This window comes from Calonectris borealis, chromosome 19, assembly GCF_964195595.1.
Source record: "Calonectris borealis chromosome 19, bCalBor7.hap1.2, whole genome shotgun sequence".
NCBI lineage: Eukaryota > Metazoa > Chordata > Aves > Procellariiformes > Procellariidae > Calonectris > Calonectris borealis.
In genome coordinates, this window is record NC_134330.1 from 8337240 (window position 1) to 8359454 (window position 22215).

At 40.7% G+C, this 22215-nt stretch overlaps 1 protein-coding gene across 12 annotated transcripts in view; it reads right to left on the reverse strand.

Moving 5' to 3' along the window:
- The window catches only part of CUX1 (cut like homeobox 1), a 281906-nt gene that overhangs the window by 140670 nt on the left and 119021 nt on the right, over nucleotides 1-22215 (reverse strand). For all 12 annotated transcript variants that reach the window (XM_075168938.1, XM_075168936.1, XM_075168933.1 and 9 more), the window contains exons 4-5: nucleotides 14199-14277; nucleotides 309-446 (exon numbers count right to left, since the gene is read on the reverse strand). In XM_075168938.1, the coding sequence (XP_075025039.1) occupies nucleotides 309-446; nucleotides 14199-14277 (217 nt within the window). The remainder of the gene's footprint in view (nucleotides 1-308; nucleotides 447-14198; nucleotides 14278-22215) is intronic.

Below are 22215 nucleotides of genomic sequence, written 5' to 3' on the forward strand. Positions count from 1 at the left end.
TATAAAGTCAGTTGGGGGTGCAATTTTCAGGTAGTGCTGAAGGCTACAACCGAATATGCAGAATAACAGCTCCTTTCTCTGACTTGGTGCTACAGAAGACGAAACTTTTAAAGAAATCCGAAGAGCCTTCCCAAAGTCATACTTGTACACATAAATATAGAAGTGGCTATAATAGACTATTATACTTTCTTTACTGAATTTCAATGCTACCGTCAGCCCTACCTGTAAGAAATAAAACTGAATTTAATCCCAGTCTTCAAATTTCAGTATGCATTAAAAGCTGATAAACGAATACATTTGCAACCTACCCTGATTTTTCACCTCGGCGAATTCTTTGTTGTATTCCTCTAGAGTTTCCCTAAGTTTCTGGTTTTCTGTTTCAATATCGTGCATACGTTGAACCTTCAGCTGAAGCTGCTGTCCTAAATCCAAGGCTGGAACCGGATCTGAAAAAGAAACAGTAAAATAAAATGTAAGATAACAGGAACACTTCTGTGACTCACACAGTTCAGAGCACAAGTGTCCTTTTTTCTCCATTAATATCCATTTTAAGTGCCAGTAAGGCTCTACTTTGAGTTATTATTCCTGTATGTTCCTCACCTCGTATCCTGCAAACTTCAAAAGATAGTTCATTGTTATCTACGTTACCCTTTAAATTGGGGTGTGCCTTCTTCATCCTGGCGTTAATCCACAGGGCAGTGTCCCTGGGTGCAGCCAGCCATGAATGAAGGCATGCGAGAGTTTAAAGTTTCAAATTTTTGTTTGCAAAATGAGAATTTTTGGGTAAAAAGCAATCAAACTGCACAGCTCACTGACAGCTAGCGTCCCTCACATACCTCTGCTTCTGCGGGAGTGAATTTCTGAAGCCAATTGTGCCCTCCTGCACAGCTGAGCTCAAAAAGGTTATTTGATCATGGAGACCCGAGCTATACTTTTTCTAATTGACAGATCAATAATAATCAGAAATATTGTGTGGATGTAACTAATTCCATGAACCTTGGGTTTTGTGACTCTTGTTCCCTCTTTTTCTTATACTACTAATTGAATAGAAATTAGAAATTATTTTGAATGTCCTCTCAGTATTAATTCTCTGATGTTTGTCCCCTTCTGCCAAAGAGAGTCCTTAGCGCACACCTGACGTATGCACGCGTGATTTATTCTGGGACTTCTTCCCAGTCAGAATAGGAAAACACTGGCGTGTGATGGACTTATAAAAGATTATTGAATACATTTCTGTTATGGGCGCCAGCATCTCTTGTGAAATGGCTGCAAAGATTTAGTCTCCTGTTGAGGAATGCTAAACACCAAACTCAGTGGATCAACAACAGTATATATTAGGGAGTTCACTTAATTTTCAACCACCACAGTCATTAATTTTTCAGACCACCCTCAGTCTCTGGAAACACATAATAAGTCTATTGTACCTCTGTTAACACATTAAGCATGAGCCTGTGTGTTTTTTCAATATGCCAGCGTTGTTTCATAGTTTATAAAAGAATAGTACTGGGTTATGTTGAGCTCAGAGACATTGTAAGTAGCAGCCTGCTGCATTTTGTTACTTCGGTTCTTCAACAGCTTATGGCATTACCCTGTTCATAATACAAAATCTAGGTTGCTTGTCATCTGTTCTCTGTACATACATAGTTTATGACTACATAGCTTTTTCATTTATGCTTTTTAGGCCAAATACTTTTCGTTATTATTATCTGTATTAAAATATTTATAATAAATCAAACTTAAAATGTTATTGTGGCAGAGACAGGGGGTACAGGTAAGGAATTAAATACAAAGTTTTAGTCACAGCAGTAGCACGAGTTAAAGGCCCTGCAATATTTATGTATGGTCCAATTAAGGTACGGGCTGTCACAACATCACCCTTCTCCCATGTAGGTCTGCCGACCTTTATCTGCAATGACCGTTTTGTCACACTTCTGCAGCTCAGCATTTCTCCGAAAGAGCTAGCCCAGGACATTCATCTGCTGAACATAAAGAAAGGCTGGATTGTCTCAATCTATCCGTGTCTTAAATTGTTACAGGAACCACAAAACATATCAGGCAGGGATCTTAAGCTTCAGCTATGATATTTCTATAAAATGGTGTTAAAATGCCACAATGAAAGAAATTGAACTTTACAAAACTGTGGGTGGACTTTTTCCCCCTCGTTTTAACATGTAAAAAGCCAGGACACCCACAAGAGTATTCTGCTCCAAATACACGGGGCTTTTTATATTTAAATCAGTAAAGAATTAGAAGACAAAAATAACATGGGCATTATAAAATGAATAATGGCTAAACCTTTAGTCAAATTTGCAATCCCTGAGAAGCTTTATGTACAAAATGAAAATGCTTGCAATCTCATAATTATTCATCAGGACATGTATATTTAATTTAGCTCTATTAAAGGTTAATGTTCAAGTAGCAAAACAGTGGCAGAACAAACAAAATGTAAAAACAGTCTCTGTGCATTAAACTACAAACTTTACTAGAGCCTATTTGAAGGACTAATGGCCTGCAGCCACTAAATACTGCTTAAGGACATGTTAAAAAAACTCATGGCTGAAGCACCTCTTAGACTTAATTTTTATAAACTGCATTAAAGAAAACTAATCATTGCATGACAATAAAATGACCAAGACATTTTGGGCAGAGAGACCAATACTTCATTTCTCATGGCAAGCCCCAACATGCTCTTTAATTTCAAAAAACCTAAAACCCCATGATTTCTGACGTATTTATAAACACCAATTAATCTGAAACAAGTATAAACCCTATAGTCAGAACAACTTTTTTCTTACCTGAGTGGAGTGAACTTAAAAATAAAAAAATACTCTCCTTTTCCCAACATATGCATGCATGAAAAAGCATACCTTTTTATATTAACCAGGCTTAGAAAGTATGTTTCATGTCATTTAACAAGAGGTCACTGAATTTTTAAAAAAGCAATGGAGCAAAACTTTCAATTCATTACACAAACAACAGGCATAGACATTTCAAAAAAATCAAGTGGTACTAGCTTATGGAGAGAGGCAAAGAAGGAAATGCTTTTTCTGCAATCTGTAAAAGAGAGAAATCATCTCACTTAACACTTAGAAGTGGAAAACTCATCACAAATTATTCTCTTGGTTTGAATCTTCTCTAGCTTGCAAGAGTTCAGAATTCCTGGTAGGCACAAGATCAGTAAGAAATGAGAAAATTGGTAAAAGGAATCTGCTCATCCAGAACTTTAAAAAGTGTTTAGCAAGATCATTATTGCCCAAGAGTAAACTTGAGATGTCTACTTTTATACTAAGTTTAGTATATATTTCCTATCGCTTCCTATTCTGTTCTACTTCCCTAATCCACTTGTTATATACTACACCACAAAGAAGCCCTTTGCATCACGTGTTTGTACACAGCCCAGCATGTCTGGATCCAATCCTCTCCACCATACGAGAAATAACTGCCATATTTTAAAACCAGTATCTGCAAAGACTGTTCCTGCCTTTACTTCCCAATGAATTACCCTTTGGTATCATTTCACAAGTGGCTCCCTGAGCACATCCCTGTGCTCACCACTGGGACACACACCGGTCTCCTTGCAGACGAGCTTCTGCCCTCATAAAGGAGGTGGATGGACATGTCTCAATGAACACAGCCGTGAAAAAAACGAATGTTACAAACGTAACATTATTTTTATAGCAGTTAATACTTCACATCAAACAAGCTAGGGCAACGCAGCCGCAATAACACCTCTCAGACTATTCTCACACCGCGTACATGCCCTGATGATAAATCCTTTTTGAATAGCAGCGCAAGAGAACCAATTTTTTTTTGCTGCTGTGCCCGCATGTAAACTACATACTTCACAATTTTTAAAGGCCCGCAAAGACGGATCTCACCAAAACAGTGCACTACATGACTAACTAGAGGCAGCACCTCACCACCTGCAACCCCACGCTGCTCAGAGCAAACCCAACCTCAACCCAGGAGGTAAAACAGGACTATCGATGACCAGCTGAATTTCCAAAGCGAGTTTCGTTTCAAAAACCCCATTCCTTCCTCATTCTGCGAGCTGGAAAAAGACACAGATCTTAATAATTCAATATAAGTGTTTACACAAAGAGCACTGTGGGTACCCTTGCCCTCCCCTGTCATTAGGCAGAAATGAATGCACCCCCTTGTGAGCGCTGCTCCTGCAATGACATCACGCTCCTGCCTGCGTTACTTTTCGCCAGGGCACTCTAGGCTAATGTAATCATACGATTACATAATTAACCCAGCTGTCTCATTAAGAAAATCAACTGGAATTCAGGGCATAATTAGTCATACAGCAATTAGCATGCTGATGAGCAACTGATGAAAAGCTGTCTCGATATAGAGTATGCTGGGACCACCCTCGTTATTTAAGCAGAGGGGGGAAAAGCCCACCTCAGCTCAAGGAAAATAAGCTCGGTCTGGAAAGTTAATGTTTAAAACCCCTTGGCCGCAGTTGTTTTTGTCGAGAGGCGAGAAGCTGCCTCCCGAACAGATCAGCTTCCTTCCCACCGCCGTTCGAACCTGTTAGCTAACACAGGGAGACTGACGGAGGGATGGGCTGCGGGAGGAAAATTTGCCAAACGAAGTGGAAAAACTATGTCATTGTTTAAATGTACAATTTACAGAGCACTGTGGCCAATTACCCCCTCTCTCCAGATATATATATATTATTTTTAAGAGCACCTCTGCGGAGCGCTGCTCGGCGGGAAGCTCCTCCAAGCCCAGCGCTCCGCAAACCCCACCTGGGAGGTGCCGCTGCCCGGCTCCGGCCAGGCCGCAGCGAGCGGGGCGCTGGCCGGGTACCGGCGGGGAGCGGGGGCGGCGGCCGCGGGGCTGCCCGGGCCCGGCGGCGGGCACCGGCGGCGGGAGAGAGCGGCAATGCGCGGCCTGGATCGCGCGGGGCGGATCGGGAGGCAGCGCCGGACCGCGGCCGGCAGCGCAGCAGCCGCGGGCGGGGGCGCGGGGCTGTGCCGGGGGCGGGCAGCTCACGCTTCCCAAAGCCGCCGCAGCCGAACCGTTCCCAGGCACGGTGCGATGCCTATGAACCCGTCAGGTGCTGCAACGGCGTACGGCGGCCGGCTCTTCCCCGCGCGGGGCCAGCGGGCTCGCTCTTATTTGCAAAATGTGTTCATCTGGTGTCTTAAAATGGAGCTCCTGAAGAGACTTCTCCAAAACAAAGGACTTCTCCTAAATCCCCTCTCCTCCCTCTTCGTTACAGGCCTGTAACACTGGAAACGTTAAGAAAGCAAGTTATGAAACAGTGCCAGAACTACAGGGACAATTAATATTTTATATCGCTGGAAATGTGTTTCCTAAGGTTTGGATCTAAAAATAATTCATCGAAGGCAACGCGTTTCTTTCAACAAGACTGTATTTCTGTTGCCTAAACCACATTGTAAGCAAAGCTTTCTTAGCGATTGCTCACAAGAAACGCCCACACAAAATGATAAGGGAGGGGGAAAAAAAAAATTCTCCTTAACACAACTTTATTAACGTGATTTAACTTTTTAAAAAAGCCAGAAGTTCAGCTCTGCTGTCACAATACTTTTTGTCACGAAGTAAAAGAAGTTTTTGACTCTAAATGCATCGCTGCTCAGCCCTACCGCTGCTCTTCGCAATGAACGTTTCTTTTGGAGAAGGGGCTCTGGTTTACAAGCAGGAAGAGCAGGAAGAAGCTCGATTAGCTTTTGATGCAGTAAGTGCTTTCTTGGGAGGCTGCGTATCTGGAAATAACCTGAAAATGTGTTTTAGAAAAAATAATAATTACATTGTAGCTTTTGAATATTCAAACACCTCACAGCATACTTAATTAATTCATTAATTATTCCCCAGAAATTTCAGGGGTAAATTGAAATAGCCTAGAGAGACTGAGACAAAGATTTCATGGAATAAATGATAGCTTTCCTCCTTTTCCCCTATGACTCTGGTAGCCCAGGGACAGAAGAGTTATAGCCGTAATTCCGTTTGAAACAAAGCTCATCATCTCTCCAACTCTGCACTTCATAAAAAACATGAAAAGGTTCTTCCTTCAATCAAGAATTATACATATTTTCTTACTCCCCCATCCCACAGGACTGGGATCTCTCTCTTCCTTTTATTTCTTTCCACTTTTTTACATGTTCTCCTCACCCTCCTGCTGTCAAGAGCATTTTGTAAGGACTGTACCAGGCAATTCAAAGTGCCCACAAGAGGGTGAGGGACTCTCATTTTCCTTACCAGCAAAAAAGCAGAATCCCAAATTCTGCCGACCTCTGAAAGCAGTAGAGCAGCAAAGCAATCCTGATGCGATCCCTCTGAATGGGGACGGGGGGAAGTCACAGCAAACCGGCGCCTTTCCTCCCCATTAATCATGCCAAAAAGTTCGCCGTGGCAGCACTCTCCAATGCTTGCAGTGTTAAGTGAAACGGTGCGAGATAGTATATAGCGAATTTGACCACAATCATATAGATCCCTTTGCCAGAATGTGGTTCTTAGATCTTGTGGGCTATTATTAAAAAACACCCTTTATTTATCTATCAATTCTAGAATGGCTACTGCCGGAAAGATGCTCTGGCCCTGCCCCAGATTATGAGATGCATCTCTACCCTAGTATCCAAAAAATGTCATATAAGGCAGAGTAAATGATTGACCCCTTAATGAATTGCATTGTAGTTCCCTGAATTTTCAAGGGAGTTACCAAAATAAATCCTCAGAAAAGTTTTTAATATTAAAAGTGGGGTATGCACAATAGGTGATACAATATTTTATGGCACTATGTCAGCTGAAAAAGCACCTAATGAGTTACAAGAGAAGCCACTGCAACTGAAAATGCTCCAATTTGATCGTTAATATTCTAATAATGGCTGAAAGACATTGAAATTTACTGCTTGCACACTGAGCTCAGTGCAAAGCAAAGGACAGTTACAGAAAATTGCTTCTACTTTTGGAATTGAAGTTTCATTTCTCCTACTTTGAGATTATAAAAAGAAAAAAGAACCTTCCACTATGTTTGAAAGCATTTCTGCCACAATCATCCCTTCTTTCTCCTAAAAGCTTCTGAACAGACTTAGCACTAAACCCTCCGAAAGCTGGGGTTTATTCTAATTCCAGTTCACATTCCTGCAACCGAGAAAGGGAAAGTCCAATACTCCCCATCACAACCACAGTCTGCCGCTTTTGCTGCGAATATGCAGCACTGCTCCAGTCACCGGGGTTAGGGCTACTCTAACTCCACTCCCTGAAGCAACAGCTTTCAAAGGGTGCTGCCGTTACAACCTCCAGGTGAACACAACCAGTGCCCGCAGGGATATCTTCTCTCTTACACCACACATTCTTCCTGCTTCTATTCATTGCATCCTTCCCCTTCTCTGCACCTCCCCTCTTCCTTCCGTGCCTCCAGCCTACCAAGTAAAATAGGGCTTGACAACCACACAATAAATTTTTAAAGTGTATGCTTTAGGGATATTTCTTGCTTCGAATATTTATTCCAGCTTTTACAAAGGAATTTATCCACTTATTAATTCAACAAGAAAAACGAAAGAAAAAAGTATGTGATCAGACAAGCCCAATTTCAAGCCACATATTCAGGTAACAGAGCTATTTTTAGTTATTTTGACATCAGTTTCAAAACATAAGGGTAAAGTGAATGAATACTAAAGACGAGAATTGGCCAGGACTTTGTGCTTCATCTGAAAATAACTATGTAATGCTAACAGTATGCCCTACCAGCGTGCATTCATGCAGTACAGATCCAAAATTGTATTTTATGCTGTGTCTCTGAATTCAGACCCCAAAGGGAAGGAGGCTGAAGTGATTATGAGCTACTTCTACATTCCTCAGTGCTGGACTACCCGAAGGCTGGACCAGCAACCCAGGCAATTCAGACCGTTCTGGAAATTAAAACGGTAGCAGCCGCTGACCCTACCAAAATGCTGCTCAAAATCTCCAGTCGGCAGCCTGGACTTTAAACTGTCCCTCTCACCCCCACCTCGGGAATTTCTTTGTGCAAAGGTTTGCAGAACAGTTTGGGGAAAATCACCAATGTCTACAGTCCCTAATTTTTTACTGTACAGACTTCTCTTCCAGACCCAGCTTCCAAACTGGGGCATTTTTCATATGTTTATGAACTCTGTTTTGTTACCTGGTCTAAACATCCTGGTGAAGCATCAAGGATTTTGTCCTCGGATGGGATACAGTCACAAGCTAAATCACTGCCTGCAGCCACAGGGGTTTATCGTTTTTCACTCTTTCAAGTATTAACTATGCTCAATTTTCTGCTTAATTTTATCAGATTTTCAAGTGTGTTTAGAAAGATACCCTACTGCTCTGTTTGAGGGGGTGTCTGCGCTACTTCTGTTGTCCATGAGCAAGTTCATTTTGCTTCCTTTCCTCCTGAGACTACTCACTGTAATATCATTTTCTTTTCCCTCTAAGGTTGAGAAAAGGCACATGTTATGAATATTCATTTCCCTTGTAAAGTTAGGGGCAGCAAAAATGTAAGCCTTTTCATTTTATGTGTCTATCTTCAGTTTTATCCAAATATATTTTATTTGGAAAGGGGCGACCATTTTGACACATTATTAACAAACCAGGAACTGCTTAAAATTTTTCACACTGTTTGTAATGATACCAAACGTTTCTCAAAAATTGTCTGTGCTGATCAGTCTTGATATACCACAAACTCAGGGTATACTATAACCCGATCTCACTCTTTAGACAGAGTTTTGCCAAACAATTAACGATTAGCCCAATGAAGAACGCTGTGAGTATTAACTTTTTCAAACTATGTTTTTAGTATTTTAGTTTGGGATATGCTTAACACAGTCCCTTTTCCTTCTACGCTCTTTACGTCTCCCCTAAATTTACATTCAACCAGCTCTTCTCTACGAGCACAAAAGGCTGGGTGTGCTTATGTTGCAATTTAAGCACATCATGCAACTTCTGGGTCATCTGGGTATGTAAAAGTCTATACAGACTTTCTGGTATCAGGGCTGGCATTAACTGTTATGCTTTCTGCTTAACATTACGCTTTACAAAAAAATCCAAACACGTCACATAACGTATATAAATACAACAACTTCATACACATTTATCACCTCCAACATAAGCAGCAGATAATTTTTCGGGGGGGCGGGGGGGGAGGGAGAAATCAAACCCGTTTTTCTCTTGTATCACCTTTAACCTCAGAACATTGATCAAATACACTTTCAATGGAAGTCTTCTCTTAGCCCAAACAGCAATACAAGTCTGGAGAGTGCTGCTAAATTGTAAATAATCACAAGCCAATGGAGCGATAGCAGTAAGCACCGCATCTCACACTGCTGCTAGCATGGGCTCCGTGGTGAAGGAATGAAGCTCTCTTCATGGGTGAGAAACAAATTTTCATTTCTGCCTTTAGAAGTAATTCCCTAACACTTATTTTGTGCTTTACTGATTACTTATTTTAAAAGAAGTGTGTATTTCCTCAGCTAAACCATTCCTTGGAAAAAAGAAAGCCCTATGCAGGGCAGTTTGAATTTGCAAGGCTGAACTGTGATTATATGTAAACAAAACTACTACATGAACTGATGGGTGTGTGGAAAACTCCCTTGGAACCAGCCTGCTCCTCCTTCAAACCTCTCAGTAAGACACAGCCCCCATGGCAGGGTGTGCAATTTATGATGGCAAGGAGTAAAGGAAAGATAAAATTTCCACTTCAGCCATCTTTCACTGTTATTGTCTTTAATTGTTTTGACAGGGCACATTAAAAAAAACAAATTTCTTCTTTTTACCCTCTCTGTTATTTTACACTTTCCTTAGATAGCGGGTCCTCTGAGCTAAAAAACACGTCACACACATTATACAGCACCAAACGTACAGCAAATCTGATCACAACAGAGACCTGTGAAGAGTCTACAATAAAAACACACATACATCCCCTTTAAGAATCATTTAGTTTCTTGATGAGAAAATTCCCATTAAGCAGAAACGAATACTATTTATGGCTCAACCCTAGAAGGCTGCACAGTCCCCACCAAACTGAGAGCAAGTATTTTGCATTAACCTACCCTGATTCTCAAACATGTATATGCTGAAAAAACGCAACACTTTTTCCTATTATATTTGTACAGGGTATAACAGAGATGCAATACTGTGCCTCAAGTGGAAAGGCAGCACGGAGGAGTGAGAGGGGTTAGGACTACGATTCAGCAACGCAGAGCACGGGAGGGGAGGCAGCCGCGGTGCGTGCGGAGGAGCGGCGGCGAGCGCGGGGTGCGCGGGGTGCCTGAGCACGGCCGGGGCTGGCACTGCTGTGCCCACAGCCCGGGCACGCGAGTGTTCCCCTGGAGTAGAGAGAGAAATGGGACGGAGACGAGCTTTCAGGTACTCCCCTTTGGTGCCAAACTCTTAGCAGTATTGTAAAAGATACACAATCAGCTTTTATAGCAACACAGCCACTGAACCCAAATTCGGTCTAATTTTTGCCACATCAAGATAGCAGATTTTCTGTTTAAAGGCAGAATTCTTTCTTCCTTCCCTACACAGGAACTGTGCTTGACAGGAGCAATACTGAAAACTGAGCAAATCCAACTGTGGCATTGTGCAGTAATTGCACGGTAATAAAGATACAGTGTAAAGTGAAACTCTATTTAACCAGTTTATCCAGATACTGTCATCTGGCATTCACCCTGGGTCTTCACATTTTAACTTTTGCTTGAAAATCACAGTGAAGTTTTGTTTAAAAAAAAAAAAGTAGTGAACACTGTTCCTTTTTAAAAGAAAAATCTTTAATTTTTAGTATTTTTAATGCCTAATATTTTTCTTTTAAAACTTTAGAAAAACAGTATTATGAATATACTGTTTCTGCAAGGCAACCCCGCTCCTCCAAACACTTACACAACCGGGCTCCAATTTCACTTGAAGCATTTGCAAGATTAAAACCCTAAAAGCCAAGGGTGCTAACATAATACACTTATTTTACAAAACTAGAGAGAAAAAAATCATGTACAGATGGAAGAAAGCTTCCTCAAAATACAGATCCAACCTCCCTTTACTTCAAAATAAATATATTCACATTATTTTTAAAGGTAAGTTGTGACAACCTTGTTGATTAGTGCAATTCATGTGGCAGCATTCACTTTTCTCTAGCTCTTTACTGCATACTGAAAATAAGGCAATTAAATGAGAAAATTAATTCCATTAATTAAAAATGTTCAGTCTCAAGCAAGACAGAATGATCTGAGTGAGAACTGTAGCTGTATAAATGTACATAAACCAAAATGTTTTCCTTGACATGTACTTTCCTTTAGGAAGGATAAATTCTGCAGCACAAACGAACAATGCTATTTTAACAGTATCATAAAGCTGGAGAGAGATATGAAAAGGTCTGGTTTATCTTTTAAAGAGAAAACCCCTGATGTATATAGAAAAATTTACACGTAAAATACCACCCTTCCCACAAATTCCTTACTGGTGAGCCTGAGTGAAAACTCTGGTCAAGTCGGGAAAGAAAATCATTAAACTTAGCTGAATCCATAAAGCACCGTAGCTGGAGTTTCAATACAGATCATTTTATAGTAAAATTAAAATAGAAGCCCTTTTTAATTATATAAAGTGTGCACATTATTACTGAAGAGAGGAATACATGCCTTCCTCAAGAACCATAAAATTGGCTGCTGGGAATTAGACTTCAGCTGCAATTATTATATGGTCCTATAAAGGATATTGAAAGTCTGATAAAATTGCACCCTTGTCATGTAACAGTGATGCTTAATGCTAAATAACCACTCCGCAGCATTCCAGTCATAGCTTTCTCAAAACATCATAGCTCCCTTCTCACACCGAAAAGAAAACATATCAGGATTTTGGAGCTAAAAGTATACCTAAATATTTGAAATACCACATGGACAGGTCAAAAGACACGTAAAGCCACATAGAGGCAAAACAACACATGTGATAAACGAATACTGATAGTCTTTTATAAAGGAAAGCCCTCCATGGATACATACCCAATATAAAAGACTACATATGATGAGAAGGAAATTAAAAAAAGCAATACAATGAAGCAAGCCCCTAACTGCATACGCCTAACTCAGCCCTACCACGTCGTGACAAATACCAGTGCCATACATTCCTAATGGCTGTTTTCCTTTTCGTTGCAGTACGTGTTGTAAACAGTGAGTATTTGTTACGCCTGCGTAGAGCTACAGGAGACTGGCCGGACTTCTGCTCGAGAACCTGGAATTTGCTTTTAGCAACATCAGTACGCTCCTCGTGTGCCTCTCAGGTCTGCAGATAGAGCATGGGACTAAAACCTGTAGATATTTCTAATCCCACAGACTCCATCGCACTCACAACTTAGCCAGGCTGAAACTTTTGCATGTAGTAAGAATATCAAAGAAATATTTCTCTGACACATAACATAAGGCATGCACAGGGGAAGGCTGGACAAGAGAGAGATTGTGCAGTGTGGAAGAAGGGGTGTAAATTTTGCTCTTGCAAATGAAGGAAAGGAGAAAATTCTTTCCCCTACAAAGAAGTACTGACGAAGGCCCTCACCATTTATACCCTACAGCATGGGTGGCATATACGTCCAACCTTCTCCGTAAGGCTTCGGTCTGACTCTGCTGTTCAAATCCCAGCACCTGTGATAATGCTAGGCTTCAGAAAAAAGCCTCTGCACAAGAGCATGAAAAGGATCCCACACAGCTCTTGTTTGACACGACTACTCAGTCGTGAAAAAAAACAGACCTAGAAATCAAACCTACTCGCCTCCCAAATTATGACAGGAAACATGGCTGGGCTGTGTTAGTATGGAGATGGAGGGGCTACAGCTTCTCTCCTTAGCACTGAATGGTGGACCCGCAGGCTGCAGGTATGTTGGGTATGTTTTCATGGAGGGGTTTCCTTTACAAAACTGAGCTGCGAGAGCCCGTCCCATGCCCATGCTGCTCGTGCCCGTGCAAACTGCCTGCACCCTCTCAGCAATGGTCAGGAGCCTCTCCGAGTCGTCCACCTCTTCCCACGGCTCGAGCTGATGTGCAAAGGAAGCTGTTCACCTACGGAATGTTACTAAAACTATGAGTAGGAAACAAGTAAAAGAAAACTCACAGACCATAGCTGATTAACCTAAAAAACAGTATTTCTGAGGCAATTGTGGTCTAGGATGAGCACGCTAAGTCCCTGCACTTCTCTACATATGCTGTGCTTAACACAGCAGGAACTGGCCACTGGGCACTACTTGACTATAAATGTTGAAAGCATAAAAAAAAAAAATGTATGTTAGCTCTGACCGAGCATCTGAAAAACACTGATCTTTTAAGCAGTTAAGCTGTAAACAAAACATTAAAAAATTAATTTTTATTTAAGGTGTGCATGAAATGTGCTCCTTAAAAGGTAAGGCAAGTAACAATGAGGGTGCACTTTGCAATGAGGCCCTAAAAGCCTTTAGAAATATTAATTACACCTCAAAACCTCTCTTGAGGTAAGTATTTTGAATATTATATAATGTCAACGTTTTATAAAAGTATAAAATCATACACACACACTGTCATATGCCAACAGTCAGGCCAAGATTTGGAAGTGGAGACTTGGACTCCTAACTCCCTCTCATCTTTGAGTACAGTTGCAAAATCTGTTCAGACAGTATTTATCTACCATTGGGGAAAACAAAAATATCAACTCTCAAAATGTAAACAGAAACGAACTCGAAACTTCTGATGCCAAACATAAAGGAAAGTTGAAAACACATACAGTAAAGGCCTTTGAATAGAATTTATGATCACACTTATACTGAACAGAACTGAAATTTGGTAGTGATTTACTTTTCAGTAAGACTTTTTTTTTTTGTTGGAAGGTATGAAAAATTTTCTCTGTCCTTTAAAAGTACAAATATTGCTGCTTCTTGATGAAGCTTCAAGATGTATCTTTTTTGTTAAAAACGTCTGAACCCTCTAATAAACAAATTACTGAGAATCACACAATATTGTAATAATATAAAATGATTCATACAGACATTAAAACGTAAACGCAATGAACAGTTTTAAGAGAAGTCATGAAACGTGCCTTAGTTACAGTTCTTTCCATTAGAAACAATACTGGAGCGTATTAGCTTCAGAATAAAACCATTGCTCATATTTACCTTATCAAAGGTGGAAAAAATGCCCAGTAGCATTCACACGAACATAAGCCATCAGTTTTTCAGAATAAGGAAATAATTCGCTTACCTGGAACATCAATTAATCTCTTATAAACATTCAAGAAGGCTGCCTCTGCTTCTTTGCTTCTTTTACCCAATGCGTCAATCTAAAAGGGGTGATGAGAAAAGAAGGCTTTTAGACTTGTTCCAATACAACTCTTACACTCAGAGCTGTAAAAATAAATTACTATATTTCATATAAAACTAGTTAATACATAAAAAGGGAACCCGAGTCTCCTATGTACAGCTCCTATAGAAACAGCCTTGTAAGAATATTTCTGGTACGTTTGTACTGAATATATTTTGAAGTCCTGTTTCAGCACAATAGCAAGCATCAATATTTTTATGAACACTACTCTCTATTGTGATTCTTTACTTTAAATCTTTATAAAAAGCACGGTATTTGCCAGACAGGTTCTCTCCTCAACAACTGTCTGCCTCTATCACTAAGTAAGATATAACACAACACATGGGAACCGCATGCACTTCTGATGTCACGCTCTGCCTTTATTGTGGCAAATACATGTTTCTGTTATTGCCACTAAGCCTATGAGGGGATGAAAAGATGTACTTCTTGTACAGATGTAAGTATCACAGGTACTTGTGATACTTAACACTGAACAACGGTGAATCTTCTACATACAAATAAGTTTTCTAGTAAAGTCAGGCACAGACCCATAGAGTCTATACGTCCTTGCACTCACGAGCTCAAGCCAGGCTCCTCTGACTAGCTTATCTTCCTATTTTGTAATACACGCAATACTAACTGAAGAAGCTGTCTGCCCAGGGGAGGCAAATTACTACCTCACACAATCTGTTATTTTCCCCTAAGTGTGTATTTTCATCTAAAACTTGATTTTACAAGGAAAGGCAGCTTTATGGCTCTGAGAATAAAATACTTATTCCACAGCAACTTTTCTTGGTAAACATCTATTTTCCTAATGTACTAGAAAACAGAGGATTTACAATTACTAAATATTGACAAAAAACCAACCAAACCGACCCAAGACCAGGTCCATAGAGTTAATACTCCAAAGCAGAAAAAGACAGAAAGGGAAACAGGAAAGCCTGACACAATTCTGCAGCAGCTTACCAAAATCAGGAAACCGAAAGTATGGAGATTATCGTTCCCATATTTTAATAACAAGCAAGGAAGGATCTGAAGAACTACGGATACAAAGACCTGATATCAGTTCTTCTGTGTATTTGAAAAGCAGTTAATATTATGAAGCCATTTAAAGGTGTGTACGTCAACATGTACTAAAAAAGGAAGGTCCTGTCTGAAAAACGTCCTTGAATTCTTTCACTACATTATTGATTTGGTAGATAAGGCAGAAACAATGGACAGAGTTTACTGTATCTGTATTTCAGGAAAGTATCTGGTATTTTATTATACGGGAGGGAGATTTGCAGAATTAGAAAGCGTGCTGCACTCCGCCGGGCTGCAGTGGTTTGCAGAGCGCTCTGGCGCAGGAAGCAGAGGGTGCCAGGGAAAGGAAGCGGCGCAGGGAGGAGGAGAGATAAGCAGGAGGGTGCTGCAGGGTCAGATCTGGTGCCACTTCTGTTTACTTTGCACGAAAATGACTTTGCGAAGGGAAGGATTTGGGGGTGGGGGGGGAAATCCTACAATGTAGATGATTAAAATAATGGGGGGAGTCAGACGCAAAGTGCGCAAGAACGCCACGTGACTTGTATAGATTAGTCTTATGGCTGGTAAGTGACTTGCAGAGATCATTACGGAGAGGATTAAGGCCAGAAAACCAAAGGACAAGGACAATTGTAGAAATTACACAGAAGCACAATGCACAACGTATAAACCAAGAAAAGACTCGAGGGGAGGGGTCAAGGAGGGAAATAAGGACACCGAAAGCATCTGCACAGCGTTTGGCAGTAGCAATGAAATCTTGAGAGATACGGCGAGAGGTTGTAAAGAGACAAGTTGTTGTAACACAATACAAGACTGTATTCAGAGAAACAAACCAAATTCCTATTTTGCTTACATCCCCCCAAAATCTGGATTAATTTATGTAGCTTGGTGGAGATGTAGCGTAACTGAAACCTGACCTATTTGCAACTTATTCTTATCAATTTAAAAAAAAGAAGAAAGGTATTGAAAGATGATAAACAAGCAGCAGAGGCCAAAATGATGGAGGACGTGGAGAGCAGATATAAATTCTCAAGAAATGCTGGCCATACTTGTCTTTTAGAGCTTACCAGGAAAGGCTACGGAAAGGTACTGGAATCTCACAGGGCATGTGACGTGCTGGAGAGCAAGGGATTGATGGTTGTGAATAACCCGTTTATTAATTTGAATTCATGCAATCACAGATGGACTGATGCTCATTAGGGAATGAGAACATAAGTAATTTGGTTAGAACATTTTCAAACAAAGAGTATTTGAAATTAGAATATGCAACAAACTGCCAAAGGCAGAGAGGCACCGGGTAGTGTAAATCAATGCTTGGAGTATCAGACACCGTTTGTGAACAGGCGAGAAAGGAGGGGGCAGCCATCAGAAAGACTTCTGCAGTTGAGATATTTCATGGGTACATAAAGACAGACTTTGAAGGCCAAAGCACACCATATGTTAGACTTCTGGACTTCAATGTTCCCACATACAATTTTCTCTCGCTGCTGCTCAGCGGAGTACAGCCAAATTTAAATTACTATTATTAAATACAATTAGCATTACAGAACTGATTCTGTACTGTATTTTGAAAAATTCATTTGCCCCTTTTTAAGGAAACCAAAGCATTTAAAATGTTTGCATTTCTGTGAAATAACAGGATGGATTTGTTTTCCTATTACAGTTTTTTCACATTTTAGTAAAGAGCATTTGTACTTATATTCTCTCTAAGTATTACAAAAGGTATGGCTTATTCACTCCTTACCAGTTATATAGTGATTGAAATATAAAACAGAATTGAAACAACATCTTCCAAGGAGATCAGAGATTTTCTGACGGAAGCAGTTTGTAAATCACAGGAACTTTCACACCTTTTTTTTCTCCCAAATTCAGAAACAGAATTCCAAACAATCCCACCAGGCAAAAAGATTTTTTTATGTTTTAGTTGTTAAAAAAATCAGTCTGTCCAGTTTAAAGTTATATTAAAAAAAAGCACCTCAAGTATTTTGTATCTTAAAATAAAATTTAGAAAAAGCACCATGACAACTTTAACTGGAATAAAAAAAAAAATTGAGTATGCCAGCTTCCAGCTGCATAAGGAAATAAGGAAGTATGAGATGAAAAAGACATCAAAAATAGCAAAATATAAACGAAGTCCAGAAACAGAGGAAACTGAAATGACATGGAAGTAAGTATGTGGAAGTTCACTGAAAATTTTTCAAATCAAAGTAAAATTGGTTTGGGAGCCAACAAGAATGAGCTGCAATCAGCTCACATTAAAACAGTTGAACTACATTATAAAACTCTTGCTGAACGTTTTTATTTGACTCTAAAAACTTCAGGGACCCTGAAAGAAGTCAACTTATAATTACACTAGCGTAGTCTTGACATGAGCTTAGCTCCAAATCTTAATTTATCTAAACCAGGCCCCATTATGTCTTCTCTGACTAGAAAGAAACAACAGTGACCTCTGTATTCCCCACCACCCCCATAAACATATGTTCACTTTTAAGTTTTGGCATACTATTTGTCTTGATAATACCACTGGCGCTATACTGAGATAACAGAAATGAGACACTAGGAATCCTCCCTCCTTAGCACACTCTTCATCTTTAAAATATCACCGGAGCTATACGGAGGGAGCCGCAGCGAGACACCAGTTTGAGAGCAGTCCTCCCTTTATCCACCTTATTTTTCCAGGTCAAGTGCTTTCATGAGCTGTTGCTCAGGGTACCAGGTTCATCCCGGAGGCTGAATGACACCCTTCCCCTCCATAATAATCTCTCTCCAACTTGCCCCTGAAGACCTCCTCGGTCTGCTCCCATTCTCCATTGCCAGAATGACAGCTGGTTGTCCGATACTGCTGGCATGCTACTCCAGTAGCACGGACAGCCTATTTTAGGAATGCTTGGTCACAGTCTAATGCCTACTACACCTGGCTAAAATCAAAATATCATCAATGAAATCAACGGGTTTATCTCCACATTTAGGTAAGCACCATAAATCTCGCCACCTATGTCAGGGAAGATGCTGAATGTAGTTTTATCTGAACATTGCCTCTTTCCTTTTCAGCTATGTCCAGTCAAGTTCAAAAACATGAAAGTGAAGTCCATGGCTTTATTTTGGAATCTGTCACACTCTACGCACTAAGAAATTTCAACATTAATTAAAGTCTGATGTCTACTGCCCCACAAATCACCTGGATTCTCTTTTCAGGTTTGCAGAAGTGGGATGCTCTTCTGTGCTGTACTGTATGTGGTATTGTCTCACCCATTGCAGTCAGCCAGAAGGCTGCACAATCGTATTTCTGAATTTAAAGATGAAAGAGGAAGACAAAGCTTTTTGCAAGGAAGCTGGGACTGCCAGATGCCGGCACATTCTGCATCAACACTTAAATTCTCTGAACTTACAGATATCAGCACATTAACACATTTGCAGACCATGAGACCGGCACATGGCCACGATGTGTTGCTCCTGACAGGTTGACCTGGATCACTCACCACCGCTGTGTTTTTCTTTTGTTTTTAGACAACTCGGCATCCCAAAGACAACTCTGTAGTGAAGGGATCACATTGCTCTCTGTGTCTGTATGGCATTACCGAAGTATTGGTGATTTACTTGCAGTACAATTAACTGCATATCAAGTGTCTCAAACACAACTATGCTAAATATGAATTCTGTAGTCCTAACTCCTTACCCTCATTGTTCTTCAGTTGCAATTCTCACTCTCAATTAGCCACCTTAACATGAAAGATACGTCTTTTTCTGTCCTGCACCCAATCTGGAACTAACTTCTCAAGTAAAAATAAATTACTTAAACCAGAAGTTATTTTTCTGTTCTGATTTTTAATAAATAGATGCCTTAATGAGACACTCAGCCCCCTTCATTTGCACAGCTCCCTTACACATCTTTTGTTGTATTGTTTTGCATCACAAAGTTTCTTCATTTGTCTTCAATTACTTCAACCTACTGAAATGCCATTAAGAACTGTAAGAAACATATTAAACAAAGGGAAAAGCATGATAACAACTCATTAACGCACCATTATTTTAAGCCATGCTATATTCTTGAATAGCTGCCTTGGAATCAAACGGCGGTTATAGCAAGCATTATTAATGCCATGCAATGGCATCAGTCTTTCTTTGAAGCCATTACAATAGAGCTTAGCTGTTCTCTCATATAAAACAGTACATCAGTTGCTAAGGTGGTGCACCGCAACAGCTCTACAACACACTCTGTCTGTGTGGATTAGGAAGCACATAGGGTATGTGCACAGTTGGCTGGATGTCCCTTTCTTAATACCAACAGATATCGATATTAATAAATTCATTAATAAAAATACAACATTATGATTTTACAAATCAATAAAAATATATAGTTCATCAGCCCATTTAATTTTTTGCAGCTGACAGAAGAAAAAGTAAAAATACTATTTTTTCTGTTTCCTGCAATTGAAAGATTTTTGAAGCAAAATCAAAAAGAAATTATTCCTGTGCAGCTGCTTAAAGCATATGGTGTATATTTTAGCTGTGCTATAAATTCTTTAACAAAAATAAGGACTTCACAGAGTGGATACAATACCAATCTGTTTAACAAAGCTGCTTGGCTGCAGTGCATAGGTATGCTACCAGGGAAGAGCTTGGGAAGAGCATGCCTGCCTCACCAACTTGTTGGTTTAACCTCAAGCTAAGAAGAGAGCTTTAAGAGGGACTCAAATCCTTCAGCTTTTCAATTCTGCTTCCCTCCACTGTGAAACAGCTGCAACCTTGAACCCTTGAAACCTTCTCTTCCTTTCATGCCCAGATAAACCCTGATTTTCCCAGACAAACAACGCTGCCATCCCCTGAGGAAAGCTCAGCTCCCTCGTTCTCACAGGACAGCTTCTTGTTGCTTTTCCAATCTTTGATCTTCCTTCCCAGTAAAACAGCCCAGCCCAACATGTGCCTCAAGATATTGACAGCAGAATGACAGCTTTGTTTAAATGGCTTTTACTGTTTGCCACCCTGCCTTCAGATCATTGCGACAGTGGGTCTGCTATCATTGCTGAACCTCTCCTGGATCCTTTGATAACCTGTGCGTCTCTCTCCTCACGCCTCTCTGCATTTCTGAGCAGTGTTTCTCAGTTCCTGCTCTCACTCGACTCCTAATCCGTGCGTCGGGCAGGCACCAAACGGAGCAGCCCTGCTCCCTCCTCCTGCCTCAGGCCACGGGCTCCCTCTTCTCTTGCATCAGATCTAGCAATCACACTGTTGTAGCATGATTCAGCTCACTGACTCGATGAAAAACTAAGCAACGAAGGAGAGGAAGAATTTATTTTCCATCATGCCGGCAAACTGAACTGACTCATCTTGGGCATTTGCTAGACTCAGCACGAGGGAGGAGGTGGGCACCCAGGACGGGGCAAGGGCACTTGCCAGCGTCAGTCCTGCCCTGGCATGGATTGAGTATGGCATGAAACCAGAGCGACAAAATATGCATGGCAAAAGGAGGGTCAAAGTGCCAAATGTTATGAAAATTCCCTTCTGTAACTATTCTAGCAATCAGTCTTTATAGGATGAAAGTGTATTAGCTTTGTTAAAATATATATTAGTTCACATTATACACTGTAATTTAATGAGGTAGTAGAATTTTACTGGAGACTTTGGTATTGTTTATGCTTAAGTAAAACAAACTAAAGGACAGCCTGGCCCTGGAAATAACGACTTTGCTTCTTGGAAGCTTAGAGCTGTCCATGAAGGATAAAGGATACCTCTGGACAACCAAGATAATGCCAGCATCCTAGCCCCTCTAACACATTACTTAAACCCTCCCAGTGTTTTCTGGTGTCATAGGTAAGTGAATCTAGCAAGACTGACTCCAGGGACATCTGGATCAATCGACAAGCAGCAAGAATGCTGCAGAAATATAGTTGATTTGCAAAGTTTTACTCTGATTAATAATTAGTAGTGTGGGTGCTAATGGTTAGTCAAATTGTGTTGTACCTGAACATTTGAAGGGTACGTGTGAAACCACATTTGGGGTGCCCTAATCTGGCTGGGGCACCTCATGCGCATGAATAATTATTTACCCTTGTAATTCTATACTTTGCATCCTAGCTTCTCTCTTTGGTCAGCACGGGCCAATCCCCAATTTTTGTAACGCAAAAAAGGTAAAACACATGGCAGGAATTAAGAAAAAGATGACCTCCAAACAGGGGATGCGTACTTCCCAAAAAATTGAAAGAACATCTTTCTAGGGAATAGATCTTATTCGCTATGCCACTAACCAGGGAGATGTCAGAGCTTGCCACTTTTGATCCTCAGGGCTCTGCAAGAGCACAAGGTGGGATGGAGAACATCTGCCGCAGCCAGCCCAGCCACGCTTGGTGTGGCAAAGCGGGGCAGAGGAGGAAGGAGTTCCTGCGGTGTTCCTGCTGGGGCATAGTAGCCTGTGCTATTCAACATCACCTCCAGCTTCCCAGCAGGAGAAAGAGCTACACAATAAAATGAGTGGGTGCTTTCATCTGCCCGTCAGCCTCTCCTCCTGCCTCCATGAACAGTGACCTAGAACCCACAATTGCTTTTGTCCCTTATGGATGATCCAAACTTTTGTTAAGTATTTTAAAAATTAGGGCAGAGGAATCCTTGCAAGAATGAGCTCATTAGCTGCCTCTGTGCAAAATCCACCTGCACATAAACACCAAAATGTAACCTTTTGCTAATATTTTATATTGAGCTTACCCTCTTGCTTCTCTATTACAGCAAAGCAAGACCAGAAACTGGCTTGTATAGAGGCTCATGGTAATTTTGTAATAAATACAGGAATAATTCTGTATTTGGAGAAACAGGGGCTGGATTATAATGACATTCGGCAGAATACCGCACCCGGCACAGCCCTCCCATCCCCATTCCTTCCAGCACACTTCAAGCTCTCTTTTTT